Source organism: Aethalodelphis obliquidens, unplaced genomic scaffold, assembly GCF_003676395.1.
Source record: "Aethalodelphis obliquidens isolate GAN/ISIS:26980383/991018 unplaced genomic scaffold, ASM367639v1 scaffold34, whole genome shotgun sequence".
NCBI classification, from domain to species: Eukaryota; Metazoa; Chordata; class Mammalia; order Artiodactyla; family Delphinidae; genus Aethalodelphis; species Aethalodelphis obliquidens.
The window spans coordinates 20,660,429-20,681,453 of NW_020837978.1; the positions used below are offsets into that span (position 1 = coordinate 20,660,429).

At 36.3% G+C, this 21,025-nt stretch overlaps 1 protein-coding gene across 1 annotated transcript in view; it reads right to left on the reverse strand.

Annotated features, from left to right (window-relative positions):
* Positions 1-208: 208 nt before the first annotated feature.
* SLC17A1 (solute carrier family 17 member 1) overlaps positions 209-21,025 on the reverse strand; it is a 63,641-nt gene continuing 42,824 nt past the window's right edge. The window contains exons 7-12 of the mRNA XM_027128186.1: positions 18,795-18,913; positions 18,530-18,691; positions 17,396-17,528; positions 17,162-17,309; positions 8,039-8,129; positions 209-343 (exon numbers count right to left, since the gene is read on the reverse strand). Of these exons, the coding sequence (XP_026983987.1) occupies positions 209-343; positions 8,039-8,129; positions 17,162-17,309; positions 17,396-17,528; positions 18,530-18,691; positions 18,795-18,913 (788 nt within the window). The remainder of the gene's footprint in view (positions 344-8,038; positions 8,130-17,161; positions 17,310-17,395; positions 17,529-18,529; positions 18,692-18,794; positions 18,914-21,025) is intronic.

Here is a 21,025-nt window from a genome sequence, read left to right on the forward strand (position 1 = left end):
GTATATCCGCTGGGCTGCATGCCATCTCATCAGGATGTCAAATAGTTTCAGACTTTACATGGTTCCCTCTTCTCCCCCAAACCTGCACCCCATATTTTTTCCCATCTCAGCCAGCAACACCACAGTTTGCTCAGGGGCCATCTTTAGCTCCTCTATTTCCTGCATCCCCAGCTTCAAAATCTGCCCTTAATCGGATCACTTCTTACCTTCAGAGATAAGTGTTTTGTGTTTCTTTAGCCCAGTCTTGAATTTCTGCTTTAGCAAATATAAGGTAGAAGATTAGGCTTATCACATTATTGGCTACCATCATGAAGAAGATTTTAAGCCAGGGAGAATCTTGATCCTGAGGAATTAAAGTGCAAAAAATTATAAATTGTGTTTTGTAACATTTAAAATGTAATATTAAAATTAATATAGGCTCAATGCAGGTCACTAAAACACAGCAAAACACTACCATAAGGAACAAAAAAAGCCATTTCACTCTACAAAGATAATCATTATTTATCTTTCCATGTTTTGATTTAGATCTATTATATATAATTTTTCATGTACAAAAAGGACATTGTATGTATATAGTGCTAAAGCCAAGAATGCATATGGTTTTTCATTTAGAAATATCTCATAAACATGTTTGCATATCAGGAAATATTTGACTATATCATAACTGTTACTGACTGATTAGTAATCCAGAGTTTAGATTTATAAAATTTACAAAAGCATCCCTTATTTCTTTAAAGTTGTTTTTCACTTTTTGTTGATATAAATTTGAATATATTGGTGGTTAATTACATATACAGCAATGCTTTTGAATAAGATTTGTCAAATATGCTTTCCTTATTTATAAAAATTGTTGACACATTTTCTCTTTCAGCCTATTAATATGATCAGTTTCATTAACAGATTTTATTAATAGATAGAGTCACTTTTACTTTCACAGAAAATGGCCTACTTAATCATGGTGTCATATATATTTTAATATGTTGGTGGATTCTGTGCACAGGTAATTTATTTTTGGAATCCATATTCAAAGATGACATTAAATTTCAGTTATGTTTCAGATTTTCTTTACCACTTTGCCCTTTACTTTTTCATCAGCTGAGGTTAAATTTTATGTAGTTAAACGTAAAATGCATTGTGATTGGGTTTTGGTCTCTGGTGCCATGCTTTTCAAGGATGTCCTGCCTAAAGCTTAAATAATTATTAACTCCTATTTTACTTTAGTATCTTTATTATTTCCTTTCTTCATTTACATTTTTTAATCACCTAGAATTAACCTGGGGGTAAATATGAGAACAGAGTGTAATTGTATTTTTCAGGTGGGCTTGCCACTATGTTTTTTAAAAAATCAATCCATTCCTTCTGGTTTGAAATGAAACTTTATTATATAGAATGTATTCTTTTCAGAACTTGACCATTATTAAATCATCATCAATTTCATTTAAAATATAATTAAGAGTAGACACTGAAAAAAATAAAACAATGTTTCCTGACAAACTAGACATTACATATATATTTAATCATAGTGATTTCTATAATCAAACATGCCAAATTTGACAGGTAGTAGGCAAACAGAAAGTGGAGGAAAAAACCAAGATGTGCTTAGAAATTTAATGATAAATAATAAAGCTTGTGGTAATTTTAAGTTAATAGAATCTATTGCGATTTGGAATTGAAGTCCAACCTAGAAATTTTTTAAAATTAATTTTTATTGGAGTATAGTTGCTTTACAATGTTGTGTTAGTTTCTGCTATACAGCAAAGTGAATCATATATCCACTCTTTTTTAGATTTCCTTGCCATTTAGGTCACCACAGAGCACTGAGTAGAGTTCCCTGTGCTATACAGTAGGTTCTCATTAGTTATCTATTTTATATATAGTAGTGTATATATGTTAATCCCAATAGCCCAATTCATCCTACCCCCCCTTCCCCCTTGGTAACCATAAGTTTGTCTTCTACATCTGTAGATCTATTTCTCTTTTGCAAATAAGTTAATCTCTGCCATTTTTCTAGATTCCACATATAAGTGATATTATACAGTTCCAACCTAGAAACTTGACGTGCCTCTCCCATCTAATATTTTCACTGATGTTGCTCAATAGGTGTGCAGCAACTTTTTGGACTTTGTACAATTAGGACTTCTTGTGGACTTTGTACAATTTTCAAAATACCCATAGGTATTTTGCAATATTGGTTGATACTGTGCTTTAGATTTTTCCACAGTATGCTACCTAACTTTAATTTTTTTTTCCCCAGGAAGACAATTGCATTCTCTGTACATAATGTTATATTTTTCCTCTACACTTACATTGTATATATCCGTAATTAAGTTTTCTTGACAATTGTGTTTGCTAACATTTTCAGAATGCTAAACAATAGGATAGCAAACACACTTTTATTTTTCCTGATTTAAAAGTATATGAGACTAAAAATACTTATAGCTGTTATGCATTGAACACATAAACATCTGATACTTGCATACATGATCTGATTTGGTAATTACCTTACACCATGAGGTTTCTATGTCATCTTAGCCATTTACAGCTGGAGACACTGAGACTTCGATTAAGAAACATTTCCAGGTCACATATCTTATAAGTAGATGAGCTAAGACTTGAACAAGATAGTTTTGCTGGGGAAATATACACTGTAAACTACTAAGTAGCTGATTCTCATTGTTTCTAGTATTTTTGCTTAAAGAAAAACTTTTTTCCTGATAATATAATAATATCATCTTTTGTTGGTTAATGTTTACTTCATTTTTTATGCTGTCCTTACAACTTTCAATGTTTCTATGTCTTTATTTTAGGTATGTATTTTATATATAAATAGCATATGAATGGCTTTTGTTTTTAGTCTTACAAAATGTGTCCCTTAATTGCAGAGTTTAGTCCATCTATATTTATTGTGATCTTTGGTATATTTGGATTTATTTCTACCATCTGCCTTTGTGCTTTCAATTTGTCCTGTCTTCTACCTATAGTCCTACCCCCAACCCTCACACCATTTCTTACCTTCTTTCATATTGAGGGGCTTTTGCTTCCTATTTAAAAAAAAAATTTATTCCATGTTTTCACCTCTCTCCTGGTTTGAAAGTTCCACACTCTATGTCTTGGAATTTTAATACACATACCCCCCAAATTTAATACTAATCTTTATGTATTAAAAAATTAGAGGGTCCAGGAGGAGGGGAAACAGGGAGTTCTTGTTCAGTGGGTATAGAGCTTCAATCATGCAAGATGACAAAATTCTAAAGATCTATTATACAACGATGTGCATATAGTTATCAATACTAACTATACAATATTGTAACATACACTCAAAATTTGTTAAGAGGGTAAATTTATGTTATGTGGTTTTTACTTTAACACACACACTTATGCAATTTAAAAACAAAAGCTGGAGAATAATTCTGTAGTCTGTGAATAAATAGTGATGTATCTTAATTTACCTACTTATTTTGTTGGCTTTACATTGACAACTCCTGGTCTATATTGCTTTTTCTCTTGTGTCTTGCCCTCTTTTATTAAAGAAAGTGCTTTTTATTTCATTTTCCAGTTACTTTGAAATTTATACACATTTTTCTGTATTTTAAAAATTATTACCCTAGAAATTACAACATGTATCCTTGGTGCACAAAACTCTATTAATACTTTTATCCTATGGCAAGAGAACATGAAGTCTTTGGAATAATTTATTCTATTTACCTCTCCTGATTAATTTACTATTGTTACTGTCTACTCTACTTCATTCATTCTATACACATAGTTTTTTTTAAAACTCCACAAGACACTTTTATTATTTTGTACAATAAAACAAATAAGTAAATAAGTGGATTTGCACACACCACTTTTACTGTTCTTCATTCCTGTTTGTACCTCCAACTTTCTTAGGCTTAAAAACATTCTTTAAATGTCCATTAATGAATTGAACTTCCTTGATTTTTGTTTGTTTGAAATATGTTATCTCCTTTAAAAAAATATTTTCATTGAGTTTACAAATTTAAGTTGGCAGTTATTTTCATTTAGTATACTGAAGATATCATTCTACTGTCTTCTGGGCTTCTTTTTTTGTGGATGAGGAGTCAGAGATTAGTTTAACTGTTGTTCATTTGAAGGCAACCTTTCTTATTTCTCTCACTGCTTGTATGACTTTCTTTTTGTCTTTTCTGTAAATTCTCTATGAGGTGTGCAACTGTGGATTTCTTTTGTTTATCCTACTTGTCATTAATGGACTTCTTAAAGATGTGAATTGCTATACTTCTGAAAAATTAGAAAACAATCATTTTCTCTTCAAATTTAACTTCTGTCTTATTCTGCTTTCTGGAACTCCAGTTAAATGTATGTTGGGCCTTCTCACTGAGTCCACATATGTTGTATTTTCTATAATTTTTTTCTTAATGTGATTCATTCATGTGGTGATTCATGTGGCCAGGAGGATAGATCCTCCTGACCAGTCAATATAGAGTAGGTTATACTACAGTAACCAATAACCCCCCAGCCCCCCGCAATTCCTAGTGGCTTTTAATGGCAGAGATTTGGTTTTTGTTTAAACTAAATGTCCATAGCAAGTTGGCTAGAGGTTATGCTCCACATCTCTTCATTCCTGGATCCTGGTCAACAGAGTTGCAGTTGACATTCTGATTGTTGCCAGTTGCTGTGTCCAAGAGAGTGGCCTCTTAGTTCTCAGTGCTTCTCTTCAGAATGAATGCATATCACTTTCTCTCATGTGTCACTGGCCAAAATAAGTTATATAAATATATCTAACTTCAAGGAAGTGGGGAAATGCCCAAGAGGAGAACCAAAAAATTATTGTGTCTGCAATAGTTACTTTCCAGCCTGCCCTCTGCTCCACAAACATTGGATTCACTCACCTTCCTCTATGCCAAACACACTAATCAAGAGAGACCACTCCAAAGACCCTCCAGTCCCTACCTTCATCTGTTTCAGAGCCTGATTGAAGAACATTCAAATATTCATCAGGATGTGACTCTCAAAATGTCTGCCTAGCAGTGTGTCAGCATTACTAAGGACAAATGATTGCTGTTTCCTTTCCAATCCTCCTTTTCTGAAAGGAAGTATTTATCGCAGCTATTGGATTGCTATGCTACCATTGTATACAGCATGATGGAGCACAAAATTCCTGATATAGAGGGCCATTATGCATTATCCCCCAGTAAAGGGTGATACATTCTGCACTTTGAACTTGATGCCATAACTAGGTGGGACTTTGGATGTCTGTTGACTCCCTTATGGAAGGAGTAAAATTGTTGTGCATGTAGGTTTATACATTTTTTCAGGCTTTTAAATTGTCTTTCTTAAGAGAATTGGTCCAAATTACTTACCCTCCCATTAATGGAGGCAGAAGCCTCACTAATTCTCTTATTAGCTGTACTTAATCTGAATTTTTAATTTTTATATTTTTAAATGCCAGAGGTTAGATTTAGTTCTTTGTCTAAACTTATATTTCTTTCTTTTTTTCTTTTTTTAAAGGGAACGCTATTTATTTATTTATTTATTTTTGGCTGTGTTGGGTCTTTGTTTCTGTGCAAGGGCTTTCACTAGTTGCAGTGAGAGGGGGTCACTCTTCATCGTGGTGTGTGGGCCTCTCACTGCCGTGGCCTCTCTTGCTGCAGAGCACAAGCTCCAGATGCGCAGGCTCAGTAGTTGTGGCTCATGGGCCTAGTTGCTCCGTGGCACGTGGGATCTTCCCAGACCAGGGCTCGAACCCGCGTCCCCTACATTGGCAGGCAGATTCTCAACCACTGCCCCACCAGGGAAGCCCTAAACTTATGTTTCTTAAGTTTATATTTATATATTTTTTCTTATTTATATTTTATTTATATTTTCAATCCTCTCTTTTACTTCTTTAAATATATACATATATGTCCAATATCTCTGAGGATCTGATTTGGTGGTTTTTATTCATCTCTCACATAACACATTATTTCCTCAAGCATATTCACCAAAACTTTATGCATAAGGAAATTCTGGAGTATGAATTTAGACTTTCTCCAGAAAAAAAAAATTATTTACATTTCCTAGGCATCTGTGGACTACTAGAAATTCAATTCTTCGCTTATGGCATTTGGACACAATAGAATTTGAATTAGGGCCTCAAACCATTGTGAAGATTGGTTTATTGTTTCAAACGTTCAGAAGAGTCTTTATTCAGTTTTTCCTCTTCCTTTGTAGCTGAGGCTGAAATAGATAAGTTTCCTCACTGGGCAGAGACAACTTCGGACAGTTCTGGAGCCATGTTTCCTGCCACCTTTGGGAGAAGTCAGCTCAGCAGGTCTGAATGAGTTCATTGGAAGAACAGGCTGAGTGGGCTCCATGCTCAGGGGGAGAAAACACACCCTAGTCTCCTGGAGTTCTTTTTTAATAAGGCTACCTCTCTGATCAGGGAGCTTCCATGGTTATAGTGATGTTTCTAGCCTTTCTGATACCATGAGTCCTAGCACATGATGGTCGGGAGGCTCCTCTCTATGGGAAATTTGGCCATGGTGAGTACAAATTGTCTCTTCTTGGCCAAAGTTGTGGGACAAGGAGCAATTGGAGTATTTGCCTGAACACTGCTACCTTTCAGCTTGGAGATTTTCCTCCAAAACTTTCCTCCAAGTTTATATATGAGCTACATGGTAGTAGTGGTGTGAGGTTGTAGTCCTTAGTGGTTACAGATATATATCAGCATTTTCATTCTGACTCTTCTTTTATGAGTGGTTTTGGGATATTATCTCTTATGCTCTGCTTGTCCATTATAACTGGGTGTCCATTATAACACCCAGGATGGGCAATTTCTCCAAGGCAGCCAGTGGCTTTGATGGTCATTTACCTCTCTGGAATCAAGATCTTCCTTCATGTTCAATCTCTGAAATTTTCCCTTATTTTTTTTTTCTCAAGATCAGGCATGCATTTAACATGATTGTTAAAATTTGATAAGGCATTTAAAATTTTTTGAATATATATTATTAGATTCTGGGACCACAGAATTCATGAAAATGTGCTGGCAAAGATTGTACAGCCATTTGCAATATAGTGTGTTGGAGAAAGCATGTTCAGGTGTATGAGAACAGAGTCATCATAACAGATCAATAAATCCTGGTCAAAGATGAACTAATGTAACAAATAATAAAGAAACTTAGTATTAATGGTTAGCAGGTAAATTATCTGTGGCTTAAGAAGAAAAGTCAGAATAAATGTGATGGTTGAGGAACGTGCACGTGTTTCCAGTTATCACCTGGGTGATGATAGTGGTTTTGCCTCCACTAGGTAAACAGCTTTGAGAACTGGGGTTTCTTTACATAATACTATCAATTTATACAATATTCCTGTAGAATCATCCATGTATTGATCATTTCTGTTGCCTCTTTTCCTTTTTGTATCTCCAATCTACCATCTGGGTTAATTTTATTTCTCCCTAAAAAACTAGCTTTTTTTCTCAGTGCTAGCCTACTTCTGATGAATTCTGTTTCTGTTTGAAAATGGATGAATTTAAACTTCATTTTTTATGATGGATTTTTTTTGATGGATTGTAGAATTCTAGACTAGCAGTTATTTTCCTTCAGCACCACATAAGGCATTTTAAGTATTTTTAAGAGGAGAATTTCAGGTAACCTCATCCATAGGAACAGAAGCCAGCCTTCATAGAACTGTTTCTTTTGGTCATTCTAAAATTGTATTTTTTCCTGATTTTTCATTCCTTTCCTGACAAAACTATAACTTCTTACTTATATTACCATTCACCCAGTCAACTACCTGTTTTGATAAAGGCACACATTAATTGTTAAAAATCACAGAGGTCCACTTCTGTTTCAATAACCAATGATTAAAGAGTTACCAGCACAACTAATTGACATATAGCAAGAAAGAACTTGTATCCTCTGTAAGTTTGGAGGGAATGCCAAGTTTAATATGACACAAAAACTCATAACTCACCTCTTGCTGATGTCTCCTCTGCAACTTTTTGTATGCCTTACACTTTCTTTTTCTGTACAGTTAATATGAGAAAAATAACTACCCATGTCTGGGTGTTCCTTACCTGACTAAGGATCACTCCAGTCACAGTGGAAGCAACTAGTCCTCCTGTTAGTCCAATTACATTTGTAAATCCTTTAAGAAATCCATAATATCTATACAAAAATGAATGACAATACACAGATGTAAAGTAATACAAGTGCTGCAGGAAAAACCTAATGAAATGAGATTTAAGAGAGATAACTGTTAACTTCCTAAATTTCCCATTTCCACTATTCAAATTCCATTAAAAATGTCTGAAAAAGTATATGGATATAAGTAACTTTCTGGTTGCACTGCAGAGCCAGAAAGGTTGGCTTTAGCAGTAAAAAATATTAATATATTGAGAAAATGAGGCCATATTAGAGTAAAAGCCAGCAGAGTTAGGAAATCTATAAATACAGTTGAGAAATTCCAAAGGTGATGTGTGTTGGTAATAGGAACAGGTTTGGGATTAATACAAAATTGAAGGGCTCTGTTCACCTGACCTATTCTCACAGTCCCAGAACTACTGGCCGCTATGATTGCTCCCATTATTCAGGCAAGGAAACCAGAAACTTCTTTACAAGCAACTGTTATTGGCCATTCCTAAGCGCCAAAACCAACTTCAGCAGAAAGTGGAGCTACAAAAGCAGGGAAGCCACAGAGAATAATAGATAAAGTAGGGCTCAAGTCCATCAGCCATAAAGAACAAGGAAGTGCCTCTTGCAGAACAGAATCCATGTCTAATCAAGAAATTAGTTTACTCCAGGACAGGGAGTCTGTGCCTTTCCTGCCCAACAGATTTCACCATAAAATGTTCTCTGTTTTCAATTCTTGCCTTTTATGAGAGTGAAGGCTTTTTGTTTGTTTTGCTCTGTCTCTTATTTTATTTCCTTGGGTCTTTTCCATTCTTACTCTGCCTTTACCTGTTGAATATGGGAGGGAGTGTATAGTTTATTAGTTTATGGGTCCTGGGTCAGAGAAGCATCACATCTGGACCTAGAGTCCTTGGATTGTGGAGCTGTATGCAGTCACATGGTGGAAATTTGAGTTGGCTCTTTTTTGGGGGAGATGGAAAGTGTCTTTTAATGTGTGAAGAAGATTTATGGTTATGAGCAGCCACAGGTGCAGATTGGGGCAGAAACCATCACTTGTCTCCAGTATTCACTGTTTCCTTTTTCATTTTAGCAATAGAACTCCTGAGTTTTCAGTGGTAATAGGGTCACTTATGCCTTTGGGAGCCCTTGTTACTTTTGCCTTCATAATCACCTTCCACCACAAAAAATACTTACAATTTTATGACTCTATGTGTTGTGGAACTTTTCAATTTCATCTAAATTGTCAGATTTATTGGTATGAACTTGTTTATAATATTGTTATTTTCTTTATTATGTGCTAAGAGTTATTACAATGCAGCCATTTTCATTGCTTATATTGATAATGTTTTCCTTTTTCTTGATCAATCTTTATTTCACTAATTTTATTAATTTTCAAAGAAGCAACTTTTGATATTGTTGGCTTTACATATCATTTTTTTGTCCTACTCTTCATAATTTCTTTCCTTCTACTTTCTTTGGGTTTAATTTGCTGCTTTTTTTCCCTACCCATAATACCTGAGATACAAACATGATTATTGATATTAAGACTTAATTGTCTTTCAGTATATATGTTTAAAGCTATACATTTCTCTGGGCATGATGTTAAATGCATCCCACATGCTTTGATATGTCATATTTCATTGTAATTTAAAATATTTTCTAATTTCAAATGCGATTTCTTCTTTGACCTAAACATTAGTTTCAAAGCAATGGGAGTTACTTATCTTTTGCTTTTGATAGCAACCTTAATTTCACAGTGATTAAAGAATATATTCTGAATGATTTTAGTCATTTAAAATGAATTGCAGCTTGCTTTATGATCCAGCATATTGTTAATTTCAGGAAAAATGTCCCATGGGCAACTGAAAAGAATGTGAATTCTCTCCTTATTGAGTGCAGTGTTCTACATATGTCAATTAGGTCAACTCTGTTCATTGTTGTTGTTGTTTAATCATCCATATCTTTTTTGTCTACCTCTTTTTTGGTATAAGCTATTGAAACAAGTATGTGAAAGTCTCTTCTTTCATTGTAAATCAGTCTAGTTCTTTGAGTTTGCTCAATTCATGATGAGTATAAATTAAAGCTGTATGATTGGGTTCCAAAAGAAGTAGAATTCTATATTTTTCTCTTTACCATTATGAAATATCATTATTTCTAGTAATGTTTCATGAATTAAAGTCTATTTTATTTGATATTAACATAGTTATTCCAGGTTTCTTTGGGTTAATATTTGTTTGGCATGTCTTTACCCATCCTTTTATTTCATCCTTTCTGTATCCTCATGTTTAATTTGTCTTTTATTTGCAGCATAGAGCTGCATCTCCTTTTTTATTGAGCTTGAAAATCTTGATACTTACTTGGAGTATTTCATCCATATTAATTTAATATAATTACTGATGTATTTGTGATTATCTGCTATTTATTTTCTATTTGACCTATCCTTTTTTTCATTGCACTTTTTTCTTTTAGATTAATCCATTTTCATTTCATTTTTCCTTCTATGACATTTCACTATTCTTTTCAGCACTGAAGATATAACATGCACTTTACTTAAGTTTATTATGAATTATACTTTTACTATTTTCATAATGCCAGAATATTAGAATTTTTAGTTCTTTGCATTAGTTCATCCTGTATTTTCATTCTTTAGTGTATTTTATTTCTATATGCATTTCAACTCATAAGATACTCTGTTGTTTTAAAGATCAATGGTCTCCTAATTACACTCATATTTACCCCCCTATTGCTCCTCAGTCTGTCTTGCATTTTCAGGTTTCATCAGGGATAATTTCTTTCTGACTGAAAAATCGCTTTTAATATTTCTTTTAGTGAAAATCTGCTGATGAAAATTTCTCTGTTTGCCTGTCTGAAAACATTTTTATTTTGCTTTTTTTTTTTTTTTGCTGTACACGGGCCTCTCACTGTCGCGGTCTCTCCCGTTGTGGAGCACAGGCTCCGGACATGCAGGCTCAGCGGCCATGGCTCACGGACCCAGTCGCTCTGCGGCATGTGGGATCTTCCCGGACCGGGGCACGAACCCGTGTCCCATGCATCGGCAGGCAGACTCTCAACCACTGCGCCACCAGGGAAGCCCTGTTTTGATTTTTGAAGAATATTTTCACTAGGCATAAAATTCTAGGTTGGCATTTATGTTTCAGCATTTTATAGAACTCATTTCATTATCTTCTGGCTTTCATAGTTTCTGTTGAAAAGTCAGATGTCAGGCTTATTCTTGCTACTTGAAAGTAGCATGTCTTTTCTCTCTAGTTCCTTTTAAGACTTTTGTCTTTGACTTTCAGCATTCTTACTATATATATAATATATATATATACAAATTTACATTGTGTCATGATTTAAATTTGCAGAGCTTTGTGCATGTGTGGCTTATGGTCTTTTATTACTTTTGAGCTATTTGGGGCTGTTTTCTGTTAAAATACTGCTTACGTCACATTTTATCTGTTTTTTCCTTCTGAGACTTAAGTACAGATTTGTTAGCCTTTTCACTTAATTCCACATTTCTGCTTATTTCTTTATTTTCTATTCTTTTCTCTATATGTTTCAATTTGGATTTTCTTAATGTTTTCCAGTTTACCAATCTATATTCTCTTGTGGCTAATCTGTTTTTAAACCTATCTATGAAGATCTTAATTTCAGACATTTTATTTTTCAGTTCTAGAATTTCCATTTGATTGTTTTTATAGATTCCAGTGCTGGTCAATTGTTTATCTTTTCATCTATTTTCTTCAGCTTTCATAGATATTTTGAAATTCATTTTGCCTGATAACTTTATTTTTATTTAGTTATTTATTTTTAATAAAGATCTGAGAGTTTCTTTTTTTTAATTTACTTATTTTTGGCTGCATTGGGTCTTCACTGCTGTGTGCAGGCTTTCTCTAGTTGCAGCAAGTGGGAGCTTCTCATTGCGGTGGCTTCTCTTGTTGCAGAGCATGGGTTCTAGGCTCGTGGGCTTCAGTAGTTTTGGCATGTGGGCTCAGTAGTTGTGGCACACAGGCTTAGTTGCTCCACAGTGTGTGGGATCTCCCTGGACCAGGGATCGAACCTGTGTCCCCTACATTGGAAGGCAGATTCTTAACCACTGCACCACCAGGGAGGCCCTTACCTGATAACTTTAATATCTGTATCATTTGTATGACTATTTCTAATGGCATTTTATGGTTATTAATCAAATGGCCCTGTCCCTTGGCATGCCTAGTAATTTTTATTTAATGATGGACACTAAATAAAGAAGCTATAGACTTTAGAATATATTGTATTTTGCCAGAAAAGATTTACTCTTTTCTCTAATAGATAGATTTGGAGGGGAGGAAATCGAACACTCTAACCTAAGTAGGGAATGAAATGAGATGAGGCTAGGCTTCAATTTTTTTTTTTTTTTTTTTTTTTTTTTAATTTATTTTTTGCGGTACGCGGGCCTCTCACTGTTGTGGCCTCTCCCGTTGCGGAGCACAGGCTCCGGATGCGCAGGCTCAGCGGCCATGGCTCACGGGCCCAGCCGCTCCGCGGCATGTGGGATCCTCCCGGACCGGGGCACGAACTCGTGTCCCCTGCATCGGCAGGCGGACTCTCAACCACTGCGCCACCAGGGAAGCCCTAGGCTTCAATTTTGATAAGACTCAGTTTACCTCTGGTACCCCCCGTTCCTTGAATATAGCCCTCCATGGTGTTAAATAGAGAGCTTGGCATACTCAGCTGGGTCCCACCAGGCCCTGGTAGAGCTTGTCTCCTTAGCACAGATGGTATGGGAAATTCTGCCATGTTTCTTATTGATTTTTAGCTTAGACTTTTTTTGCCCCTTACCCTATTAAACTTCAGAATTCAAAAAACATCTCAAGGAGAGAAACTGACTTTGTGTTTAAGTTCCCTTAATTTCCAATTTTGCCACTCTAGCCCTGTGCAACTGACAAATGCTTGGCTAATTTCTACGTCCAGAGCTTCAGGCTTCTACCAGGGCCAAAGCTGGATTAGCAGCCTTTTGCCAATCTCCTGAATTGGTAAGTAGCCCCAAGGAAAAAATGGTGGGGATTGTCAGCTCACCTCTCAGAGGTGCTAGCCTCTGATGTCTTTGGTCCTACTGGCTTCTGCTGCTGTCTGATAACTTTTAGTGAATACTCATTGTATTTTATCTGGACTTTTCCAGTTTTTCCCAGCCAGAATATCAGTCATACACAAGCTGCTCGATCCCATGAGGAGGTTTACGAGTTTTCTCAAATTTTGCTTTATGGTTGTAAAATGTTAGATGCATAGAAATATCTTCTAGTGGATTAAAATAATTATAAAATATCCTTCTTTGTCTCTAGTAATGTATCTTGTCTTAAAATCTACATTGGCTGATCTAGTTTCCTTTATTTTACTTTTAATCTACTTTAATTTTGTTTTTGCTTTTATTTCAATCAAGGTTAACTTAAAATTTGGAAGAATTGATTCTTTTATATTTCATGTTTTTCTGACATATTTGACTTAAAATGATCATCATTCTATTTTTTCCCTTCTATCTTCCTTTATAATTTCACTTGATTTCTTTTTCATTAATTGTTTTTTTAAAATATCATTCCCTTTATACTTTTATTATCCCTCAGTAGTTACCTTAGAGAGTAAAACATGTATCCTCAACTTATTATGCTCTAATATAAATTAATGTTAAAAAATTCCCATTAATGAAAGCACCTTGGGACACTTCAATTCACTTATACCCTCTCATCTTATGTGCTATTTATTGTTATGCATTTTAATTTATATATTTTATACCCTATAGGGTATTGTTTTTGTTTTGTGAATTCAGTAATTACTGGATTTTCTCTAATATTTTTCCTCTCCATCTCTCTTCATTTGTTTCTATACCTCTATGTTTCATCTGTGATTATTTTACTTCTGCCTGAAGAATTCCCATTTAATAATTCTTTCACTGGAGGTCTGTTGCTGATGAATTCCCAGTTTGTCTGAAAAATGTTTTTATATTACCTCCTTTTTTTTTAAAATAAATTTATTTATTTATGGCTGTGTTGGGTCTTCATTTCTGTGCGAGGGCTTTCTCTAGTTGCGGCGAGCGGGTGCCACTCTTCATCACGGTGCGCGGGCCTCTCACTGTCGCGGCCTCTCTTGTTGCGGAGCACAGGCTCCAGACGCGCAAGCTCAGTAGTTGTGGCTCACGGGCCTAGCTGCTCCACGGCATGTGGGATCATCCCGGCCCAGGGCTTGAACCCGTGTCCCCTGCATTGGCAGGCGGATTCTTAACCACTGTGCCACTAGGGGAGCCCCTACCTTAATTCTTGAAGGAAGTGTTTGCTGGACAAAGACTTCTAGGTTAACAATGATTTTTTTTTTTTTTTGTAACATGTTAGGAATTGGCTTCTAGCTTTCATAGTTTCTGTGGAGAAGACAGTTGTCAGTATTACTATTGCTCCTTTGAAAGTAATGTGTCTTTTGTATACAGCTGTTTTTAAGAGTTCTCTCTTTTTTCACAGTTTTGCAATAACAAGTCTAGGTGTGGCTTTCTTTTTATTTATCCTATTATATATTCAGTAACTATAGCACCTTTAATGACTATGCTCTCTTTTCAGATTCAGAAGTCTTTGGCGTGCTGTGGTGGTGGGAAAGGATTTAACCTATTTTTACTGAAAGAGGTGCTTTCATTCCATAATTAGAGATATAAACAAAATCCCCAGTGTCAAGAGTCCTGAGTGCCAGGACAATTACTCTGAAAATCATTACACATCCACAGTATGGAGCAGTTCACTAATCTGAGAGTAGCAAGGTGAGAGCTTTATATGCTCCATACCTCATGCCACCCAAATCCCAAACAATAGGTATTTGATATGGGGAATGAAAACAACCTTGAGATTATTTTAATGCCGGACAGTTTCCTGGAAAGCTATTAGCTCTAAAATTGTTTATTCTTCAGCTGCAATAACCCATGGTAAAAGCATTTTGGAAGGGTAAATAGCTGCTGAAGTTGACTTTCAATTTAATTGATTTTATATTTTGGTGTAATAATGATTTAGTAGAACCTAAATAAGATTCAGATACCTGAACTATACTTCAGTCCCACGTGGGGGGAAATTCAAGGGTGCATGACCCATCCATCAGTCAAAAATAATTAAAAGCAATTAAAAAAATTTTGGAGCCTCCCTTTAAGAATGTCAAGGGGATGACAGTACCTGCTTAATGCATCACACAGCATCTTTAGAATCCTCTGTTCTTTTCTACTCATGCTACCCACCAAAGAGATGGTCACTACATTCCCAGGTCTTCTCTGTCTCACTCAATTCATTTCCCAAACAATATTCTCACAGAACCACACCTGTGTCTCCTCTTCTTCCTTGACGCCTTCGTTATGCTCAAAAAATATAATCACTTGCCCTATTCCTCAGTTCTAGCAAAGACCAAATTCCCCTAAAAGGACAGTTGAGTAATTTATCCTCTAAGGGGACTCTTTTTAATAGGCAAGGGAAGTATATGGTTAGGAATATTAGGAATAAGTTTTATCCCCAACCATTAAAAAGTTTAAGCATTATAAATCAATGTTTGTGACATAATGCACATATGCCCTAAATATTGAGGATGAATTAGCTTAAGAGACTAAGAATATTCCCAAATTGTCTATTAGTATATCTTCTCTGATGCTACAAAATTACCTGACTAACATGGTATTTGGGCCCATTAGAATGATGCAACTCAGGTCAAGTTCTATGTTATCCAAGCCATTGCTGGCTGAGATATTTCCCATCTTAGTGACCAGGTACTGGTAAATAACACTAGTGAGGCATTGACTACATCTAGACGGCTCTGGAGGCAGACATTCTAGGTATGAACCTTCCCTCTACTTATTACTAATCATGTGACTTTATATACATTCATTTCCCTGGTCTTTTGTTTCCTTACCCACATTATGTGGACACTATTATCTCACACTGGGGCATAACAGGCACATAAAAAATACTCAATAAATGGTAGCTATTTATAATTTCCTTTATCTATTTGTATATACATTCTTAATTTACCTGTTTTTCAGAGTGCATATGGCTCAGGCGGCATTGTGTATTCTATATCAAATAATCTGTTTATGTCTTTATATAATTCCAAGTAATCAGAATACCTGCAGGCATTTTTAAGGAGGGTCTCAGAACTCAATATATCAAATGAATACATGTCTTCATTACTCTGGCCTTCACCTAGTGTAGATCTGATGGGCAAGATTCTTTACAGAACTGTGACAAAGTAGATTATTCTTGGTTTCTTTTTGCCTCTCTACCCCAGGCTACTGCCCTACAAAGCTTCAAATAATTCTGTTCATATTGGAACTATGTTCTCCAGAGACTGCTAGCCCCATAAAGTACAATGTGAAGAGTGTCCCCTGGAATTGTGCAAATGACAGAACTGCTCCCATTAGTCACACTTGTTATATCTAAAAAAAGGCATAACATAGTAAAAAGAGGAAAAGTTCTTTGTCACAGAGATCTGGATTAAAGTCCTAGCTAATATCCAAGCCAGTGATGAGATCTTAGGCTGAAAATTAAGTATCTGAAACTCAGTTTCCTTAGTTACAAAATAAATATTACTAACTGATGGCTTTTCTTCATGAGTAATAATATATAAGCATGGTATAATAATTTTAATGGATCAGTTAACACTTATACATGTTTGCTATGTTCCAGGCACTATTCTATGTACTTGACTATATTAACTTGTTTAATTCTCTTGTGAGGATAACTTTATGAGGTAAGCATTTTCTTATTACTCCCATTTTATAGGTGAGAAACAGGTGTTGAGAAAGTAAGTAATTGGCTTGAGGAAAATGGTCATGAAACCCAATAGTCTAACTCTAGAATCTGTTCTCCTGATCACTGGACTATACTTCTTCATACACATGTGAGAGTTGCATACATTTGCATATATCATTTGGTATATAAATATTATTTAAGTTATATGTCTGACCTACATAGATGCTTCTTTGGAACTTTTGGCCTGCTGACCACCAGTTCCAAAATACTTGAAATCTTAAAACTTTGAGAACTTGGATACAAGAAAGAAAGAGATTTTTAAAACCCTACCTGGGAGCAATATCCAAGACATTTATTAATATTCCACCCATACAAAAGCTTCCTGTTGCATTAGCAAGTATCAGGAAAATCATAGTGCCATGGAAGCTGGAACTCAGGTAAAGCAGGCACAGGCTGAAGAGGGCGGGCAGGAGAAGTCCTGGGGAGTGATTCAGACAACAGTCAGGTGTATCACAAAGATGGGGGTGAAATGCCCCAAAGTGCTTGAATGTCCTGGCTTCTTACCTAGCAAGGTGAAGAGTTTCCGGATGGTGAGTAGGCTGAGAATATTCCTGGACAGGAAGACGTCTGCCATATGACCTGCTAGGATAGCAAAAATCCAGGCAAACAAATGGGGGAGGGAAGACAGCAGCCCATTCTGAGGAAGGAATGTTATTATGAGTGAGTATGAGAAACAGGATAAGCCCTACACTGAAATTCAGTATCTAAAATTTGTATTGTCATATAGGAAAGCATCAACGTACAATCCCAGAGTTACTTCTGGGGACACACTACCCAAGAGAAAGAGAAAAATCGTTTGGACGTCAGAAACAGTCATCACAATCTGCCTAGTTTTCTGTTGGGACCTGAAAGCCCTAGATGGTAGAGAGGAAAACTATGTTGGGAATGGGAAATGCTGTCTGTGGGGAAAGTGATAGAGATGATAATGATAACAATTGAAAACATGTATATGATGCTTATTGTGGACCAGCTGCTGTTAATCCTTGCAGCAAATCCATGATCTCATGGAAGATAAAATTGAATCTTAGAGAGCTTAGGTGACCTCACTGTTACACTGGTCACTAAGCTGGGTTACTGAAAGAATGTCTCAAAATGGCAAGCCCAGACTCCATTTCTAAAGGAGTCTTTTCTGGTTATAATGGCATCAAACAACAGAAGGTTCCAGGCATCAGTAATTCTCCAAGTCAGACAACCAATGAAAGTGTCAGTCCTTTCAGAGCAAGCTGTGAGTCATGGGTTCACAACCCAGAACTCTTTGCCTTTCCCCAGGGGAGAGGATTGGTATGAGCTGGAAAGGGTGGTAGAGCCTGGCCAACTGACTTTCAGGAAAGGATCCGACCCTGCAGGGAACAATGGTGTTGAGCCTTAAGGAATACATAAGGGTGATTATACAGGGAATGGGAGATAGGGAATCTGTGGGAATGTGGGTGTGTGTGTATTGTTGTGGGAGTGCTAGACATCATGTCTACACCTTTTATTCTGGGCAATGTTGACCTAATAATTGGAAACAGTGATGTCTCCAGGTAAAGAACATCAGCTAAGTAGTATGGGGTGGGCAAGAGCTAGGACTAGAGTCATGGGAGAAAAGGAAATGGGTGCAAAGTCCTTCATAAAGTGAAGAACAGAAGGTGTACTTACCTCTTTTACATTAATATGAAACTTGGAGTTGATAAACATTGGTGTATACAGACTCAGGAAGCTATTTGCCCAGAAAAAAGCAAAATTACAGAGGGAAATGACCCAGAGTGGAAGAGACTTAAGCACAGCCTTGATGGGCAGAGATGGTGCACTTGAACTGACCTGGAAAGGAACCCATTAATCATTAGCACATTAGGACAAGATGGAACACATTTTATTTGGCACAGAATCTGGGAGATACCAAAGTGGAGCATGTGTGTTCTACCTGCTGGGCGAGGGCGGACGTGATGTATTCCTTCTCACTTTTGCTTATACACGGGTGGTCCTTTGGGTCCTCATAAAACAGAACGAACCAGAGAAGACTTAGGGCACAACCACAAGCACCTATTGGAAAAGGACAAGTTAGAATTGGAGTTGTTTCTGTCTATAGTGAGTTTCTTTTCCAAACTGGCATTTTTCATTATTGGTCTGAGAACCTAGACTCCTCTTTTCTTTTTTGGAACTTTGCAACAAAGCTCACATTTTGATAGTTTTCTCTGTATCCATAGCTGCCTCTCTCAACAGAATGAAGTTTACAGAAATGGTGGTAAACCCTCTGGCCTCTCCTGATCTCCTAGCCTCTATTTTTCTCCACGCAGGACAGCTGGGCCTCCCAGCTCTTAGGTCATCATCTCTACAGATTCCTAATGTATTCTACTGTGAGAGTACGGCATAGCTGAGCCCACACAGGGCTTGACAATCACCCAGTTGTTGTTGTTTTTTTTTTTAAAGTTAAATCTTACTTTTAAATCAATCTTATTTTAAAGATGTTGGGGGTAGGAGTTTATTAATTAATTAATTTATTTTTGTTGTGTTGGATTTTCGTTTCTGTGTGAGGGCTTTCTCTAGTTGTGGCAAGCGGGGGCCACTCTTCCAGGTTCTCACAGTGAATAGAAGAGAAAAATCCCTCCATCCTTACAGGAGAGGAAGGGAAAAGTAGCTATTTTGAATTATGTCTAGAGCATTCTGTTCTTAACAAAAACTGCTCAAAGGGAAACTGTTTTGCCAGAGCCTAACCAACTTAAGGGAAGGGAAATATCCAATTCCAGCCCCTTCCTCCTGTCTCACTTAAGGAGGGGAAAAGAAAAACTGAGAAGGACTTGTGAAGGTCAAGTTCGGGGCAGAGGCTCACTAAAATACTGATACCTAATCACAGCACTATAGAACATTGCCTCCTCATGTACACACCTTACTACCACGTCAAAAGTGTCCTGCACGTTATTGGGAATCCACCTGGAAGAACTGCACATCACAAACCTTATTTAAGAAGTCTCTAGAGAAACTCAAAGACAAGGAAAGACAAAAACAAAGACACCAGAGGAAGTTGTAGCCTCTGAAACTTATAACTATAGCACACAGTAAGCACAGCCTAACCCCTAGCCAGAAAAACATAAAACCTCACACTAAAGGGCTATTTTTCTCAGTTCCTTTTACCTAGTATATCTTGTTAGCTTTCAACAAGAAAAACATGAGGCACACTAACAGACAAAAAATGTAGTTTGAAGAGACAGAGCAAGCATCAGATCCAGACTGAGACATAGCAGAGGTGCTGGAATGATCAGATCAAGAATTTAAAACAACTTTGATTAAAATGCTTATGGAAAAAGCAGACAACATACAAAAACATGAGTAATGTAAGTAGAGAGATGGAAACGCTAATAAGGAATCAAAAGAAAATGATAGAAATCAAAAACACTGTAACAGAAATGAAGAATGCATTTAACGAGCTCATTAAGAGACTAGACACAGTCGAGGAAAAATCACTGAGCTTCAAGAAATGTCCACAGAAACTTCCAAACCTGAATTGCAAATAGAGTAAAAGAATAAAAAAGAACAGAATATCCAAGAATTGTGGGACAATTACAATAGTGTAGTATACGTGTAACGGGAATATCAGAAAGAGAAGTAAGAGAAAGGAACAGAAGAAATATTTGAAGTAATAATTCTGAGAATTTCCCAAAAGTAATGGTAGACACAAAACCACAGATAGAGGAAGCTCAGAGAACACAAAAAGGATGAATATCAATCAATCAATCAATCAATTTACACGTAGGCATATCATATTCAAACTGCAGAAAATAAAAGAGAAAATTTTGAAAGAAGCCAGAGGAAAGAAAATGACCCAGGTAGTCGGGTTTAAATTTAGAATTCTTAGATTCCACTGGTCACAAATCCCTGGTCACTGATCTGGGACTTGACCTCTTCTGTTCCCACCCAGATCCAGTCCCACACCACTAGGGGTTTTGAATGGCTCTGTATAGAAATTCTTGGCTTCCCCATCATGCTCCATCTACATTCTCTGCAAATAGTTTTACCTGTCACCTCCCAGCCCAGCCTCAATTCAGTGAATGTGGGGAAGAGTCCTGCCAGTTCTGAAAAAGCCTTGGTCGTATATGAGAAAAAAATTCTGGGAGTGATCATTAGAAGGAAAGTCATGAGCTCTGATGAGCCTATAAT